We start from the raw sequence: 14,702 nt of genomic DNA on the forward strand, positions 1-14,702 counted from the left end.
CGGATACAGACAGCAGTGACAGTGACCCAGAAGAGGAGGACAACTTGAGTGGAATTGAAGAACTCCAATGAAAAAACAATCATTGTAGGTAACATTTGTTATTAGAAAATTATATTCTAGCATTTAAATTAATTAAATATTATTGAAGTGATTGTAAATTAAATAATAAGAGAATACCAAATAATAACAATAATAGGACTTATCCTTGTTTTTCAGTTGTTATATTGTTGTTTTTGAAAGGGTAGTATTAGGGCTGCACGAGCACAGCTAAATTCCTCCAACTGTAAAAGCATCCATACTTCTTGAGTCTGATTTGCCGTATTTGGTTGGGTGTTGTCTTACAAAAACAAAATTTTTGAACTTAACTTTTCTCTACACTTGTTTTTTATTTCTCTTCTTAACTTGTGCAATACCTCGGAGAATTTATGATTGTGCCACGTTCTAAAAAATCAACAATAACTCATTTCCTGTCCCAAAAAATTGCAATAATATGCTGTGCCGTAATGTTTGCATTAATTTCCTTGTTTTTTTGAAGGAATGTGTGTGCCCCCATTCCATAGACTGCAATTCGGTTTCATAATTCACATGTTTTACCCAAGTCACATCTTCTGTAATGATTCAATCAGTAGTGAGTCACCATCTCTTCGTAAGTGTCCAAAAATGTTAATGAAGCAGCCTGATTTGTATGGGTTTCTTTTAAGATTTTTGGTACCCATCTTGCGCAAAATTTATGGCAACCCAACTTCTGCGTAACAATTTTGTGTAACAAACTCCTTGAAATTTGAGGAAAACTAAGTGAGGGTTCTGTTTTTATGATTTGATGGCCTTCTTTAATCTTCTCATTGAATTTAGAGACAATTTCATTGGTCACAGTGTTTGGTTGTGCTTTTTGTTTGTCATCATGCACATTAATTCGGCCATTCTTAAATCTAATGTACCACTGACACACTCCACCTTCAGTAATCACATCGTTCCCATAAACTTCACAGAGTTGGCAATAAATCTCAGTTGGTTTATTGTACTTAGCCAACAAAAACCATATTGCCTACCGTATTTCACACCTCGAGGAATTTTCAATTGTGTCACACATTTTAAACTGCTATTTTAAAACAACAAGAAGAGGTAGTAACCTCTCACAAGTACGGCTGGATAGCCACTGAACGGAGAAATGCTCTGACACCAAAATGGCCACAATGGTCCCATCTCTAGCGGCTACAGAGCGAAACATAATCTACTTTCTGGGTAGTCCTTGTATTTTTTAAAATAGTATAATAGTGTTTGAAATTTATTTATTGAAAAAAGTACATTCTAATTTCCACTTTTTTTTATTAAAAATATTAACTTACAGGTACATGAAAACACTCTCAACAAGTAAAGAATGGCAACTGAGCGTTATCTACACAATATATGTATCGTCTCCTCAGAAGAAGTATCAACTGCTGCGAAAAAAATTTCCATTGGCGAGTGCGCTGGTTGTATATTTTAATGATTCCAGAAACTTTTTAACTCTACCTCGTTAAGTAAAATGCTAAGTTTAAGTTGTCGATTCATTTTACAATATTTAGTACTTCAAAAATGATTTCTTCAAAACATTAAGAACTATCAAACAAAAATGTATATTTATAGTATGACAACAGTCTGAGAACACTGCTCATTGAGTTAAAAACAAATATGAGAATAGCAATGACAATTTCAATTTTTTTGTAATTTTTTTAATGTATTTATTTATTGACTTGGCTACTGGCTGTAAAGTGACTTTGTTGATGAGTGCAAAAACTTAATATGACAATAAATATTATTATTATTATGAATATAGTCACAAATTGTACCATTGAATTTTCATTAAAAAAAAAAAAACAATTAATTGTGTTTTCTACTCAAGAAATACCAACTATATATTTTTGACAGATAAAAATTACAATTGTTAATCTGCAGTGCATTTTTTTCAGTACAAACTAAATTTATGGTATGTTAGGAACTAGTAGAGATAAATAACAATTTATATTTTGTCTCATAACTACACACAGTAACACAGATTCCTTTAAATTTAAAGTGACTTTTAAAATAAGCCAAACAATATGTTTGAACAAAACAGAAAAGGTTTATAGAATTATGGGTTCTATTAAGTAATGACTTAATTTTACCAATTTAATTCAAATACTAAAACATTTTTTATGTTTAAAATTCCAATTATTTATCGAAAACCTATTTTATAAATATTTAAATTTATTTTACTAGGCAAGTCTATTTAAACCACAGTATTATTGCTGGAACTACTTAATAATATTTATACAAGATAAACACAGTATCAAATGGATGTTACGATTATTAGTCTATTTTTATCTTTTACATTTCTTTGTAACCTTTTCTTAACTTACATTCCGGGAGAATGTTCAAATGTTAGAATTTGATGGATTTAACCACTGGTTACTTATCAAACATTTACATCTAAAAACACTTCTAATGCAATAAGAAACTTACAGGTCGCAGATTCGGAACGATGACCTCCAATAACAAGGGTAAAGTATCCAAAACCAACTGTTCCCTGTATGTGTAGGCTCTCACTTTGGGCACCATGGATTTAAGCACTTCATCTACTAACTGGATAGATCGTTGCAGTCTGGTTGTCATCTGAAAATTTAAAGAATATTTCAGATTACAGTTATAACAAATAAATCACAGTTTAGAAGCATAGTCAATATTTTTAGTATTGAAAAGAACGGAAATGGCATTTTTCAATGATAAGAAATATGTGAAGGAAATAAGATATTTCCGGAAATTTTCCATCATTCAATAATACAAAAAATCAGTAACTACATTTCAATATCTGCACTCTTTCTTAGGTGAATAAATAAACTAACACATAACTACAATCTAAGTTAATATAAAAACATCATACCAGAGTGTTGTGACACACATAAGTCAGGAATCACAACAACCATATCATGTGACAACTCCACTAACTCAAAAACATACATGTAATAAAAAACAAAACAACACTAATTATTAAAACTGAACTACAGAATACAGGTCACAATAGGTCTATATTTGCCGACCAACCGCCTAGAACTGACTAGAGGCCAATAGTAAATGGCTATTGTCATGGCATCAATAAGGAGAGAACGGGAATGGGCCTGGTCAGTATTTACTATTATTATTGGTTGTTTTTATATGAACTTCTTAAAACCATACTGTGACCCCACATTGGTTTATTAAAAATCTCTAATCTGTGTAATACTTTAGATTTCCTTGTTAGTTAATTTATCATAATTGACAATCAAAGCGGCCTAATTTCGACTGATGGATTGGTCTACCAATTTAATATAAGATACCTCGATTAAGTTCCTTTTAAAGAAATAAAGTTCCCGATGTATGAGTTGGTTTAATCCTAATTCATATGAATGTCTTCGGACCAACAATGATGTGCAGTTATTTACTGTTAGCTTGTTTTCTTTGCATTCTTATGTTTAATGATCCTCACGTTTTTATAAACAATTTGTTTGAATCTCAAATGGTTTTTGAGATACTGATTACATGTAAATCCTATGAGATTAAATTAATAACATTTCACTTGTCACAAAATCTACCTCTTCTTCCGACTGAGCCAGAAGGACAATTTTCTTAGGAAATTAATAACATGTTTACTAAAGTAGAAGGTATTGAATAAGTCTACTGAAACAAAACACAATTGCAACTTGTTGAATGCGAAAGACGCACTATCACACATAACAGTAGGGAGAGTAGTTGGTCTCACTCAGTATAGAGCTACAATGAAGGTGTTAACTACTTGTATTATAGCTAAACAGTTATTGTACAATTGTTTAACACTAGTAGATATTAAAAAACACTTTTCCAGTATAATTTATTTTTAGGACAAGGCCTTTCAAAACCAAATGTTTCATCGACAGGTGACTCTACAAATCAATGCAGTGCTTGGCCACAGCAGACTTTTAAACTCTTCCATATTTTAAGTGAGATAAATGTTCTTTAAATCTGGTTTATATTGTTATTCTTATTTGTCCAATATAACTTTAGTCACAGTGATCGCATCAATTTCATAAATTCCTGATTTGTTCTCATTTGAAATTTTGTGTTTAGGGTTTCCTAATATTTGGTTTCAAAAGGCCTCGTCCTAATAATAAATTATAATAGAAAAGTGTTGTTTTGATATCTACTGGTTTCAAAATTTTTGAAATTACTCCAATAGTTTAACATATTGACTGAGGCAGACACATTACTGCGCAGAATATTAAGGAATACTAAAAGACAAAAACATACAAATGAAGTTAGATAATTTTCATACAAAGATAACAGATTTTTGACTAAAACAAAACATGGTGGATAATTTTCCAAAAAAGGTGTGTATACTTATGCCTAAATATCCATCTTTTAGCACAACCCTTAGTTGTTTGTGATTAATTTTAGACAACAGTTTTGTAAAAAAAAACACCAATATTAAAATTTATATGAGACAACCAACACAAAGTTCATAGAACCACCTAAATAGTGATACTATTGCTACATATTTTCAAAGAGGGTTACGGCCTGAAAATGTTCAGCATTAATATTTTAACACATTTTTAGTTGTTGTCGTGATATGAGAGGAGTCAGTTGTGAGAACTTTCTATCATCTACACTTTTTTTTATTTCCATTGATACCAGCATGAACTTGAGTACGAAACAGTCAACAGTACTACACAGTAAACAATTTAAAAAAACATCTAAATTTACAAGTTCTTATGCTCATAACTATTTTAAGAAAACATTGAAATTTATAAGTTCTTAAGCTCATAGCTATTTCAAGAAAACATCTAAATTTATAAGTCTTACGCTCATATTAAAAGGGTTTTAGCGATACTGAAGAATAGCCCAAAAACAACTTGCAAGGGAAACCAATTAGGTGAATCAACAAAGGAGGAGAAAATGTCAAGGGGAGGAGCTTTTGACACTGTAAATGAGAAGTTTTGCATTCCTTGTTGAGGGAGAACAAAACGTTCATTATAAAAGAGTAAATTAACATAAAGCAGTGTGAATAGCAATACTGTTAGCGAGGAGTCAGCTAATGACAGCTGCATTATTCAGAACAGCTGATGTGATGAGACCAGGTCAAGAGTACGACAACGTACTGTTACCGTACACAACTCTTAATATTTCATCACATCAATTACCACTAACAAAACTTCTTTTTCTTCCGCCCCTGATTAAACTTTGATTTTTTCATTATGAGGAGAGTTGAGAATAAGAGTGCTCATGTTAGTAAGTCAGTGCAGAACACAAGTGGTTTACAAATAATAAAACTATATCAGTTAGATAACTATTGTTTTCTTCATTATTGAACACATTAGTAACTAACTATTCAAGCTAACGATAAATCACCAATTAAATTAAAGAATTTTAAATCATTGAATTTAATTAAGTTACCTATGTAATTTCACAAAAAATCTCAGTAAATTTTACACTAATAGTTACTGCACAATTAACCTGTACTAATCAACTAAATTAAAAAATTTTAAATTATTTTAGTTTAAATATTATACTTAAGTAAAGACAAACTGTTTTATGTCACTTATTAAATGTTCTGGAATTTTAAAAGAGTTTCAATAGCCCATCCAGCTCAGTTGGATGAAGTAGGTAGATTTTGTGATAGCAAAAATACTACTAATTTATTTCTTATGAAATTTACATGTAATCATTTTGTGGGAAAACCGTTTTAAAACACAAAACCATTGTTTATTACAAAATGTTATGGAAACATCATTAGCACTCCAGAACATTTTTTACTACTCTCCAAGTCCTTAAATAACTAAGTTGTAAATTTTAAACCAATTTTAATGCCCGCCATATTGACACAAAATGGTGTATAAAGGTGACAAATGAACGCGGCTGAGAAATTTATAAAATACATTTTTGCACCAAGTTCGAACATTTTTCAGCATTTCTTTCACTACTTCTTGGTGATGAAGAAATTCTTATGGGGTTTACATGAAATCAATGTCTAGAAACCTGTTCAAGATACTAAAAGTGTTTAATTATTAGGAAATGTTATAAGTATTCAAAAACAATTTTTTAATTTTTTCTATGGGTCCATAAATAATGGATGTGTAAATTTTGTCAAGTTTAAACAGTTGCCATATTGAAATGAAACTGCATACAAAGTTGGCTAATGAACTTTGAAAGGGGAGTTGGTTTTGTGCATTAGGTGTCATGATCGGTGAAAAGTTATGTGGAATTTTCATAAATACTATCATTACAAGAACAAATTGCAATAGGCTGATTTTTTATGCCGTACAAAATCTACCTGATTACAGTGAAATCAGTTGTAGTTTACATATTGCATCACATTCTTTAATAATATAACACAAATCTCATCCCTCCTACAGAATTGTTAGCTGGTCACAACAACCAATGTTAAGTCAAATAATGAAAGATAAATCTAAATTTAGACAGATACTAATTACACATCAATTGGAGCTTAGTTAAGCCGGCATAACTACAGTTTCAGTACGCAGTTGTTGACTGTACGCTACCGTATTACAAAATCAACAAACTACTGTAATCACTGAATATTACTGGAAAGCCAATAACCGACTGTCGGATAGTTTATTACACTCAATATAAATAATTAGTCCTTGTTCAGAAAATCACATTATATAAAACAACTGAATGAAACCTAAATGTGCAGTGAGCCCTGAGTGTACAATTACTGTATTCTGTTCCTCATTTGTCATCAAGTTATAATCTATAACTAGTGAAATGTAAAAATTGTTAAATACTTTATTTGTCAGCCTCAACCGTAACAGTTTTTTTTATAGCTGATTTAACCCAATTTAAAAATAAATATTTATTTCATTACTTTAGGCATCAGATGTAAGTAATGGACACAGTTTCAAATAGTGAAACTCTGAAACTGTCATTATTATTAGATGGCAGTCCTAGAGAGAGAATATACGTTTCTAGATTTTATTTTTATCTAGAAAACACAGTTACGTGCTATGAAGGTGAGAAAACACTCATGTTTCCTCATGAAGTTACATTAATATGTTTGCAAAAGGTGATGTTATTTAGTTCAGTAGTTTTTTATCTCAGTAAGTATTTTTCTATTTCAGTGGCAATGGGAAGAAAAAGTAGGCTACAAAAGCCACATTTCTTAGGAAGCATGTATGTCCCATAAACACGAATGTCTACTTGGTTTTATTTTATGAAGCACAAATGTCTGCAAAATTTCAAAGCATTTTATTCAATAGCTTTTAATTTCAGTTAGTTTTATTTTGAAGGAATGCCAAAGAATACTGGGGGCATAGAAAAAACTAGTTAGCACATATAAGGAAGGTATCATGAAAGTCATCAAAATTTCATGGTTTCCCCCCAAGTAGATTCTGATCAGTTGTTTTATTTATTTTTTTTAATGAATATGCCAATTGGTCTGAGTACTATAAATGTTTTCAAACTTTCAGCCTTTTTTCAGTAGTTTCTGCATTTACTAAGTTTAATTTTCCTAATGAAGGTTAACAAGTTAGCAAACTGTAACCATGAATAATGTGTTTATTAGTGAGCAAGAGGTAACAAAATTTAATGAGATTTATTCAGTACTGTCTAACTCAGTTCAGGATATAAAATAGTTTTAAAAGAGAGTTACAATGATTTTTCACAGTTAAAAATGGCAAAATATCCCATACAGATTAAAAAATTCCAAAGCAATCAAAATAATGATGCATGACTTGTTCAAAGAACAGCCAAAGAAATTCACAACAAACAACGTTTTGTTGCTAACAATAATTTGCATTACTACCTAATTGGCCATAGGTTTTAGAAAAGCAACTCAAAACTATGCACTGTGTGGTAAATCAATATTGTTCTCTTTTAATTAAAGCATGTAAAATTCAAAGAACAAAATACAAGTACAAACTGTGAAATTAAATGTAAAACAGATTAGTTTAACATTTGTAGTTTATCAAAGATAAAGTAAGAAGTACTTTAAGTAAAGCCTTCAGATAGAAGTAGAAAGTTTACCAGGATGTTTTTTAACCCATTTTAAATACATCAAATATTTCCAATCTTCATCATATGGTATTCAGCTAGTGTTCTTAGATAACTGATAACTAATCATTGTAGACAATGCAATGTTACATATTACAATGCTTACCTCATAGCTTGAGCTGGGATACGTCAGTTTTGGCCAAGAAAGATTGGCAAACAGCAGGTGCCATATAACGAAAGGATAAGCCAGATAAGGATACAAAATGTAGTTTTGTGTAACATGAATCCTCGATGAGATCAGGTCAAAATGGCAAAACCATGATAATCCATTGGCTATCTGTAAACAAACTCAATCTATAGTCAGTGTTTACCTTTTTATGAAATAATTACAAACCCTTTACAGCTAAATACAACAGATTGGAATACCAAATTCCCAAATAATAACACTAAGTAATTTACTAAATCTGATTGTTTGGGGAAATAAACATAAAATTCCTTATCATAAAGAAGAGGATTAAACAAAATATAGCACATATAACAAGACTGTTCTGATATAGCTGTTAATTGTTGGTAGGTTCAATGTATAAAGATTGATTAGTCAATGAAGTAATGTATAATAAAGAAACCATGCATTTAAGTTTAAAAAGAATTAAAATTTTATAACCAATAATTGATTTAGTGTATAAAATGAAACCTGAATTCTTAATAAAAAGTATTATTAATAATGGATGATTTGAAAAGATAACAGATTTTAGGACGTGCTAAAAACAGAATACTACATTTAGAGAGTTGAAATCTATCCTCGTTTTCAGGTGTAAAAAATAACCTTGAATCATTGGTTAAGCAAGTATAAAAACTAATTATATATATGGTAATCAACTCACCGAACTAAAGTTGACAAAAAACAAGTAAGTGAAAAAACAACCATATACCTGAGGGTACAGAGTGGTTAGAATAACCAATAACCACACACAGTGTTCATTTTTAAATTTTGGCGTATGGTTTAAGGTTTTTTGAGAACTGAAGAAGAAAATAGATTTCAATCCTCGAAACTAGTGTTTTTATTTTTGCAACATATAACAATGGCAAATGTCCAAAAAACTGTTATCCATTCAGTTGTTTAATATAGTAAGTTTATAAAAATACAGCTTTTGCAGGTCAAACCCAAGGTTTATTCTTTAGTTCACACTGAAGATAAAGCTATAGCATAATAGATTGCTTATAGTCAGAAAGAAGCTTAAAAATGTTACCAGGCACTAATTATACCATTTAGTGCCACACCATTTGGATAACAAGAAGTTCATATCAATATTAATTGTGTATAATAAATTGTTCAGAATACCATTAATAGTTTGAAACAAACAGCATTTACCACTGTGGATTGAGGGTTTTATATACCTTTTAAAAATTATATGGAAGGGAATATTTCCTAAATATGCATGACAAAAGAAGTCTGTCTTATAGGTAAAAGTTCTAAATGGCAATCACTGATATTTTGTTTATAGTTTGTTATTGATGATGGAAGGTTTGAAAGGATAATTAGATTTTGGATATATGCCATCATTATATGTTACAAAATGTATAACACCGTTGTGTGCCATACAACAATGACAAACGTTTGAAATCCTATTATCCTTTAAATCACTGATAATAAAAAAAAAGAAATTGAGGCATACAACGAACAATACCAATAACGGGCCAAATGAAAGCCTTCCCATCATTACTAAGTACAGGTTGCCAGACCCAAAGAAAATATTTCCCTGCTCTTGGATTTAAAGAACTATGATGTAAATCTGTAACCAGATATTTCAATTTCAAGCAGTTAATTTAATATTTAAAATACAGCCCATACAGTCTCAGTTTTGACAGAAATGAAGAGTATGAGAAAACTCTTCAGTGCTGAAAAGGAAAGAACCCACCTGTAAGTTCTAAAGCTATAGTCTGGTGAGAGATAACATGCACAAAAATGTCACTCCACGGGAGAAAACGTGGTCTCCAAATATATTAGACATCTAGTATTAAACCTCTTCGTGAAAAGTGCATTTTTGTACTGAAATGACCACAGCCAAAACACTGTTTTAGGTAAAAATAATTTTATTTGAAGAAACTTCACTCTAAAATTGAATGATAACCTTAAGAAAAATGCTGTAAGTATATAAGCTCATAATTGCAGATTTTCCAGTGTACAGCCTAGATACAAAACTAACAAACTCACTTATGTGTCTCTTTATGAGCTGGTTATTTTAAAATGTTTATGTTTAGAAACACTTATTCTTATTATGTACGAGGTATGACTATTAAATAACGGGACTGACGCTGCAGTGGAACGAGTGCGCATGCGCCAACCAACAATGACCAACAGCTGTGTAGTTTGAGACTTCCTCTTCAGAATGCAGTTAGTCTCGTTTCTGTAAACAACATCGTTGTGTCATAACCTTCATTTATGTAAGTGTTGTTATTTTGTTTTGCCGGAAAAATGGTTAGCGTAATAATAGAGCAACGAATTGTTATTAAATTTCACGTTAAACTTGGAAAAACCGCTACCGAAACCTATAATTTACTAAAAGAAGTGTATGTCAGTGAATGTTTATCGCGGACTCGTGTTTTTGAATGGTTTAAGCGTTTTCAAGATGGTCGACAAGACGTGGAAGATGATTCGCGGCCAGGTCGTCCTTCAACATCAAAAACGGAAGACAATGTCGAAAAAGTTGCTAATTTGATTCAGTCTGACCGACGATTAAGCATTCGTGCAGTTGCTGAATCTGTAGGCATTGATAAAGAATGTGTACAGCAAATTTTACATGACAATTTGAACATGCGAAAAGTGTGTGCAAAAATGGTACCAAAAATTATTACGATTGATCAACAAGCAGCTCGTAAAAATGTTTGTACTGACACTTTGAATGCCATTGAAAATGACCCAAATTTATTGGAAAGAATAATAACATGTGATGAATCGTGGTTTTTTACTTATGATCCGGAAACGAAGCGCCAATCCATGCATTGGAAGACCTCAACTTCACCGAGAGCCAAAAAAGCAAGAATGAGCAAGTCAAAATTTAAAGCAATGATGATTGTTTTTTTTGACATTCGTGGGATTGTGTACCTTCACTGGATTCCTGAAGGTCAAACAATTAATCAACATTACTATCTTGAGGTACTTAATAAACTACGTGAAAGTAAGAAAAAAACGACCCGAAATGTGGAAGGACAAATCATGGATTTTGCACCAAGACAATGCGCCAGCTCATTCCGCGTTATCTGTCAAGCGGTTCCTGACCAAGTACAGCATCCCAGTGTTAGAACATCCACCTTACTTGCCAGACCTAGCACCATGCGACTTTTATCTTTTCCCTAAGGTGAAATCTGCATTGAAAGGTACGAGATTTGAATCCGTAGAAGCTGTTCAAGAAAAAGCGGCAAGACTCCTGAAAGAGTTGACAGAAGATGACTTTCAGCATTGTTTCCAACAATGGAAAATTCGCATGGAGCGTTGCAGGGATAGAGAAGGGGTGTATATTGAAGGTGATAATAAGTAATTATGTTTAAAATTAAAATAAATTTTTTTACAATATCAGTCCCGTTATTTAATAGCCATACCTCGTATAATCTCTCTCTCCTTAATTTAACATAGCGGTCTGCCTAATTCAAATTAAAGCATTAACTTTTATATTTAATTTTTTGAATTAACTCCTGGTCTTCAAACTCTTATTACTTACTCAAAACTGTACTCATTTAGTAAACCATGTTAGTGTATTAGTTATAATTTTTAAAACTACATTACACTTAATGTACTAAAGTGAAGTAGTTAGTTTTTTAATAGCTTACAGATATCATTGAAGAGTCCTTTATCTTCATATTTAGGTAATTTTCAAAAACACCTTGGGCAAGACGTTCGTAGTCACCACAGCCTTGAACTGTTCTAAGAACTGAATTTGCCCTGAAATCAGAAAAATAAATACACAGTTTATAATGCTGTCCGTTTAAATCAGTATGGCACTTAATCTTCAAATAACATTAACACTTGAATGGTAAGAGTACATTTAGTTTTAGCAAATAGTACACTGATTATATAAAAATTCAAGTTTTATAATAATTTATTAAGATTTTTAAACTACTTACATTTCTTAAAGAATAAATTGTATTTACTTAATTCTTGAAAAAGCAGAACTTTCAAAATTAATTCATTAAACTATTTAAAACATTATGTGATCCCCAATGACTGCAACTTAAATTTTATGGGTGTAAGAATTTTGATAAAGTTTACACATTACACAAACTACTCTTAAGATTGACTAAAATGTTACTTTTCTACAACAATTCAGTATTACCTTTCTGTTAAAGCTGATGAATTCATTTTGATCTCACAAGAATCTAGGTCTACTCTTGGATTCTGATTTGAATCTCGATTCACTGTATCTACAAACGTCTTCCTGAAAATAGCATTGATATAATTAAGAGTTTATTGCCAATACAAAAAATAAATGGACACAATTGTAAATGTAAACTAAGCTACTTCTGATAGAAATTAATTAATTTGTTATTCATAAAGAAGTGTAGTTACACTTTCAATTGATAGCCATTATTTTGTAAACATTGTATCATTGTAAATATTAAAAAAATATACAACATTCGAATCAGCATCACTTTCTGATTACACTTATATATGAATCAAGTTAATAGTATTGACTTATGCATTATAACAAATTACTGCATTGTAATGGGAGTGTGTCTGATAAACATCGCTTTAGTAGAAACTACTTGCCTCCTGTTGATTCATATTTTTCAAGCCATTTATTTACTTGCATATAAAATATATGTTTTTAAGCAACAATACTATGTCAAATATAAAAATAACTTGAACATAAATATTTTAAAATAATTTAGTTTTATTACTTACAAGCTTTTAATTAAATTAAATAATGTGTAAACATTTATAAAAAAAATTACTAATACATATAAAGGCAAGATGGAAACAAGACAACAATAACACAAAGTGATATTTTTTCTCTTTCTACCTTAAAAGTCTAAAGTATTCATTTTATATAAAAGCTAATGTATTGTATTACTACCTCTGTTATTGAAAAAATAGTCATAAACTACACAAACTGGTGAATATCAAATTTAGATGATCACATATTGTGAAATCTTACAAATTTTGAAGAGGAAGAATAAAAGTTATTAATAATAAGGAATAATAATTTGCATATAAACTATTAATATAAATTAACTCTCACCTACCGTTTAGGCCTTGGGATCTGGAAGATCTCTTGCCACACTGTGAACAAACCCTTCTGCATGTCTTTTTGGCCGAGAGAGGCGGCATGTACCTGGGACAGCTTGACGACACTGGCCGACTGCATCTTGAGGCACTGTAGCAGTGCCAGGCACGCTCGGATATCGTTGTTAGTCTTCTCACTTAGTGCCATCATCACACCCAGATCAGTCTTCATAGACTGGTGCCTCGCCACCTCGCACAGTCTCTGCGCTAACCTGATAATCATCCAAGCGATTCTCAGTTAAACAATGGATATTAACTAACCCTACAACTGGTGGTCATATCATCCTGTAGTGTCACACTGTTTTAGAGCTTCATGCAAGGTTATTTCAACAAATTAAAAATATAAATTAGGTGTAATATATACAAATGTATATTTTTTCAGAACTAAACAAAGAATAATATTTGCATTTAAAGCAGGCCATAAAAAAATTGATTTAAAAGTTTTTTTCATGAAATGCAAATATTGCAAAAAGAATTTCTCAGATTTTGAAGGCACCATGCCTATCAAATCAGGTTATTGTGAGAAAAATGTAAATGTGAAATAGACTTTTGTGTCAAAATTCATTTAGTTTCTGAAAAAAATATACTTAAAAACTTTATACACGTACTAGCAGTTATCCATGTTGCGGTTCTTGCAAAATTTATTTCAATAAGTGAAATACTATATTATAAAGATATGAAACTATTATAAAGTTATAAAAAAAGTTGTTATATGTATAAATTATGAAAATCGGGTCTGTACGAAAGTTTGGTAATACAAGTTTTGCTTATACAATTGCACATTAGTATATCCTATATGCATATGTTCTTACTCAAAATGAAATGAACTATACAGAAACAATGAAATAAATTCCAATACCCATTTTTTGAAAAGTACAAAAAGTAACTTTTTGTCATACTAAAAAATTTACAAAAAATTGTCATACAGTAAAGTATAACATATTTTTTAAAGTGTGTACTATATCAAAATTTATACTTTATAACTGATAGGAAAGTTTTTGTAGTTTAAAAAAACCATAAACTATGTCTAGGTATATGAAATAATCCCAAATTTACAAAAGAAAATGTGATAATTTATCACAATATTGTATTAAACTATTGTAAATTTACTGTATACAATATGAGTTTGAGTGGTAGAGAGAGCTTAATAGCCCTAACTCCATCTCTTTAATAAAGACATTTTTCATTTTATTTTCATAATGCGCACCAGCTAGAAAAAAATTCAAGTCCTCAACATACACAGTGTTACTAGATTAGCTAATCAGTATTTACATCAGTATGAACATTGCTGGATTAGAATGAATAATAGTATAAACAGGTATATCAAAATATTATTACACTAAGATATTGTCTATATCTGACCCATCGGTAGATTCACTTTCTGAGACCTCCTCCACCACTTCCCTTAAATCACTTGAGGTCAGAGCACGATCTATTACTTATG

At 30.7% G+C, this 14,702-nt stretch overlaps 1 protein-coding gene across 2 annotated transcripts in view; it reads right to left on the reverse strand.

Moving 5' to 3' along the window:
* The window catches only part of LOC124362547 (chromosome transmission fidelity protein 18 homolog), an 87,082-nt gene that overhangs the window by 42,028 nt on the left and 30,352 nt on the right, over window positions 1-14,702 (reverse strand). For both annotated transcript variants that reach the window (XM_046817157.1, XM_046817156.1), the window contains exons 13-17: window positions 13,219-13,470; window positions 12,309-12,410; window positions 11,806-11,917; window positions 8,144-8,314; window positions 2,482-2,631 (exon numbers count right to left, since the gene is read on the reverse strand). In XM_046817157.1, the coding sequence (XP_046673113.1) occupies window positions 2,482-2,631; window positions 8,144-8,314; window positions 11,806-11,917; window positions 12,309-12,410; window positions 13,219-13,470 (787 nt within the window). The remainder of the gene's footprint in view (window positions 1-2,481; window positions 2,632-8,143; window positions 8,315-11,805; window positions 11,918-12,308; window positions 12,411-13,218; window positions 13,471-14,702) is intronic.

This window comes from Homalodisca vitripennis, chromosome 5 (genome assembly GCF_021130785.1).
Source record: "Homalodisca vitripennis isolate AUS2020 chromosome 5, UT_GWSS_2.1, whole genome shotgun sequence".
NCBI lineage: Eukaryota > Metazoa > Arthropoda > Insecta > Hemiptera > Cicadellidae > Homalodisca > Homalodisca vitripennis.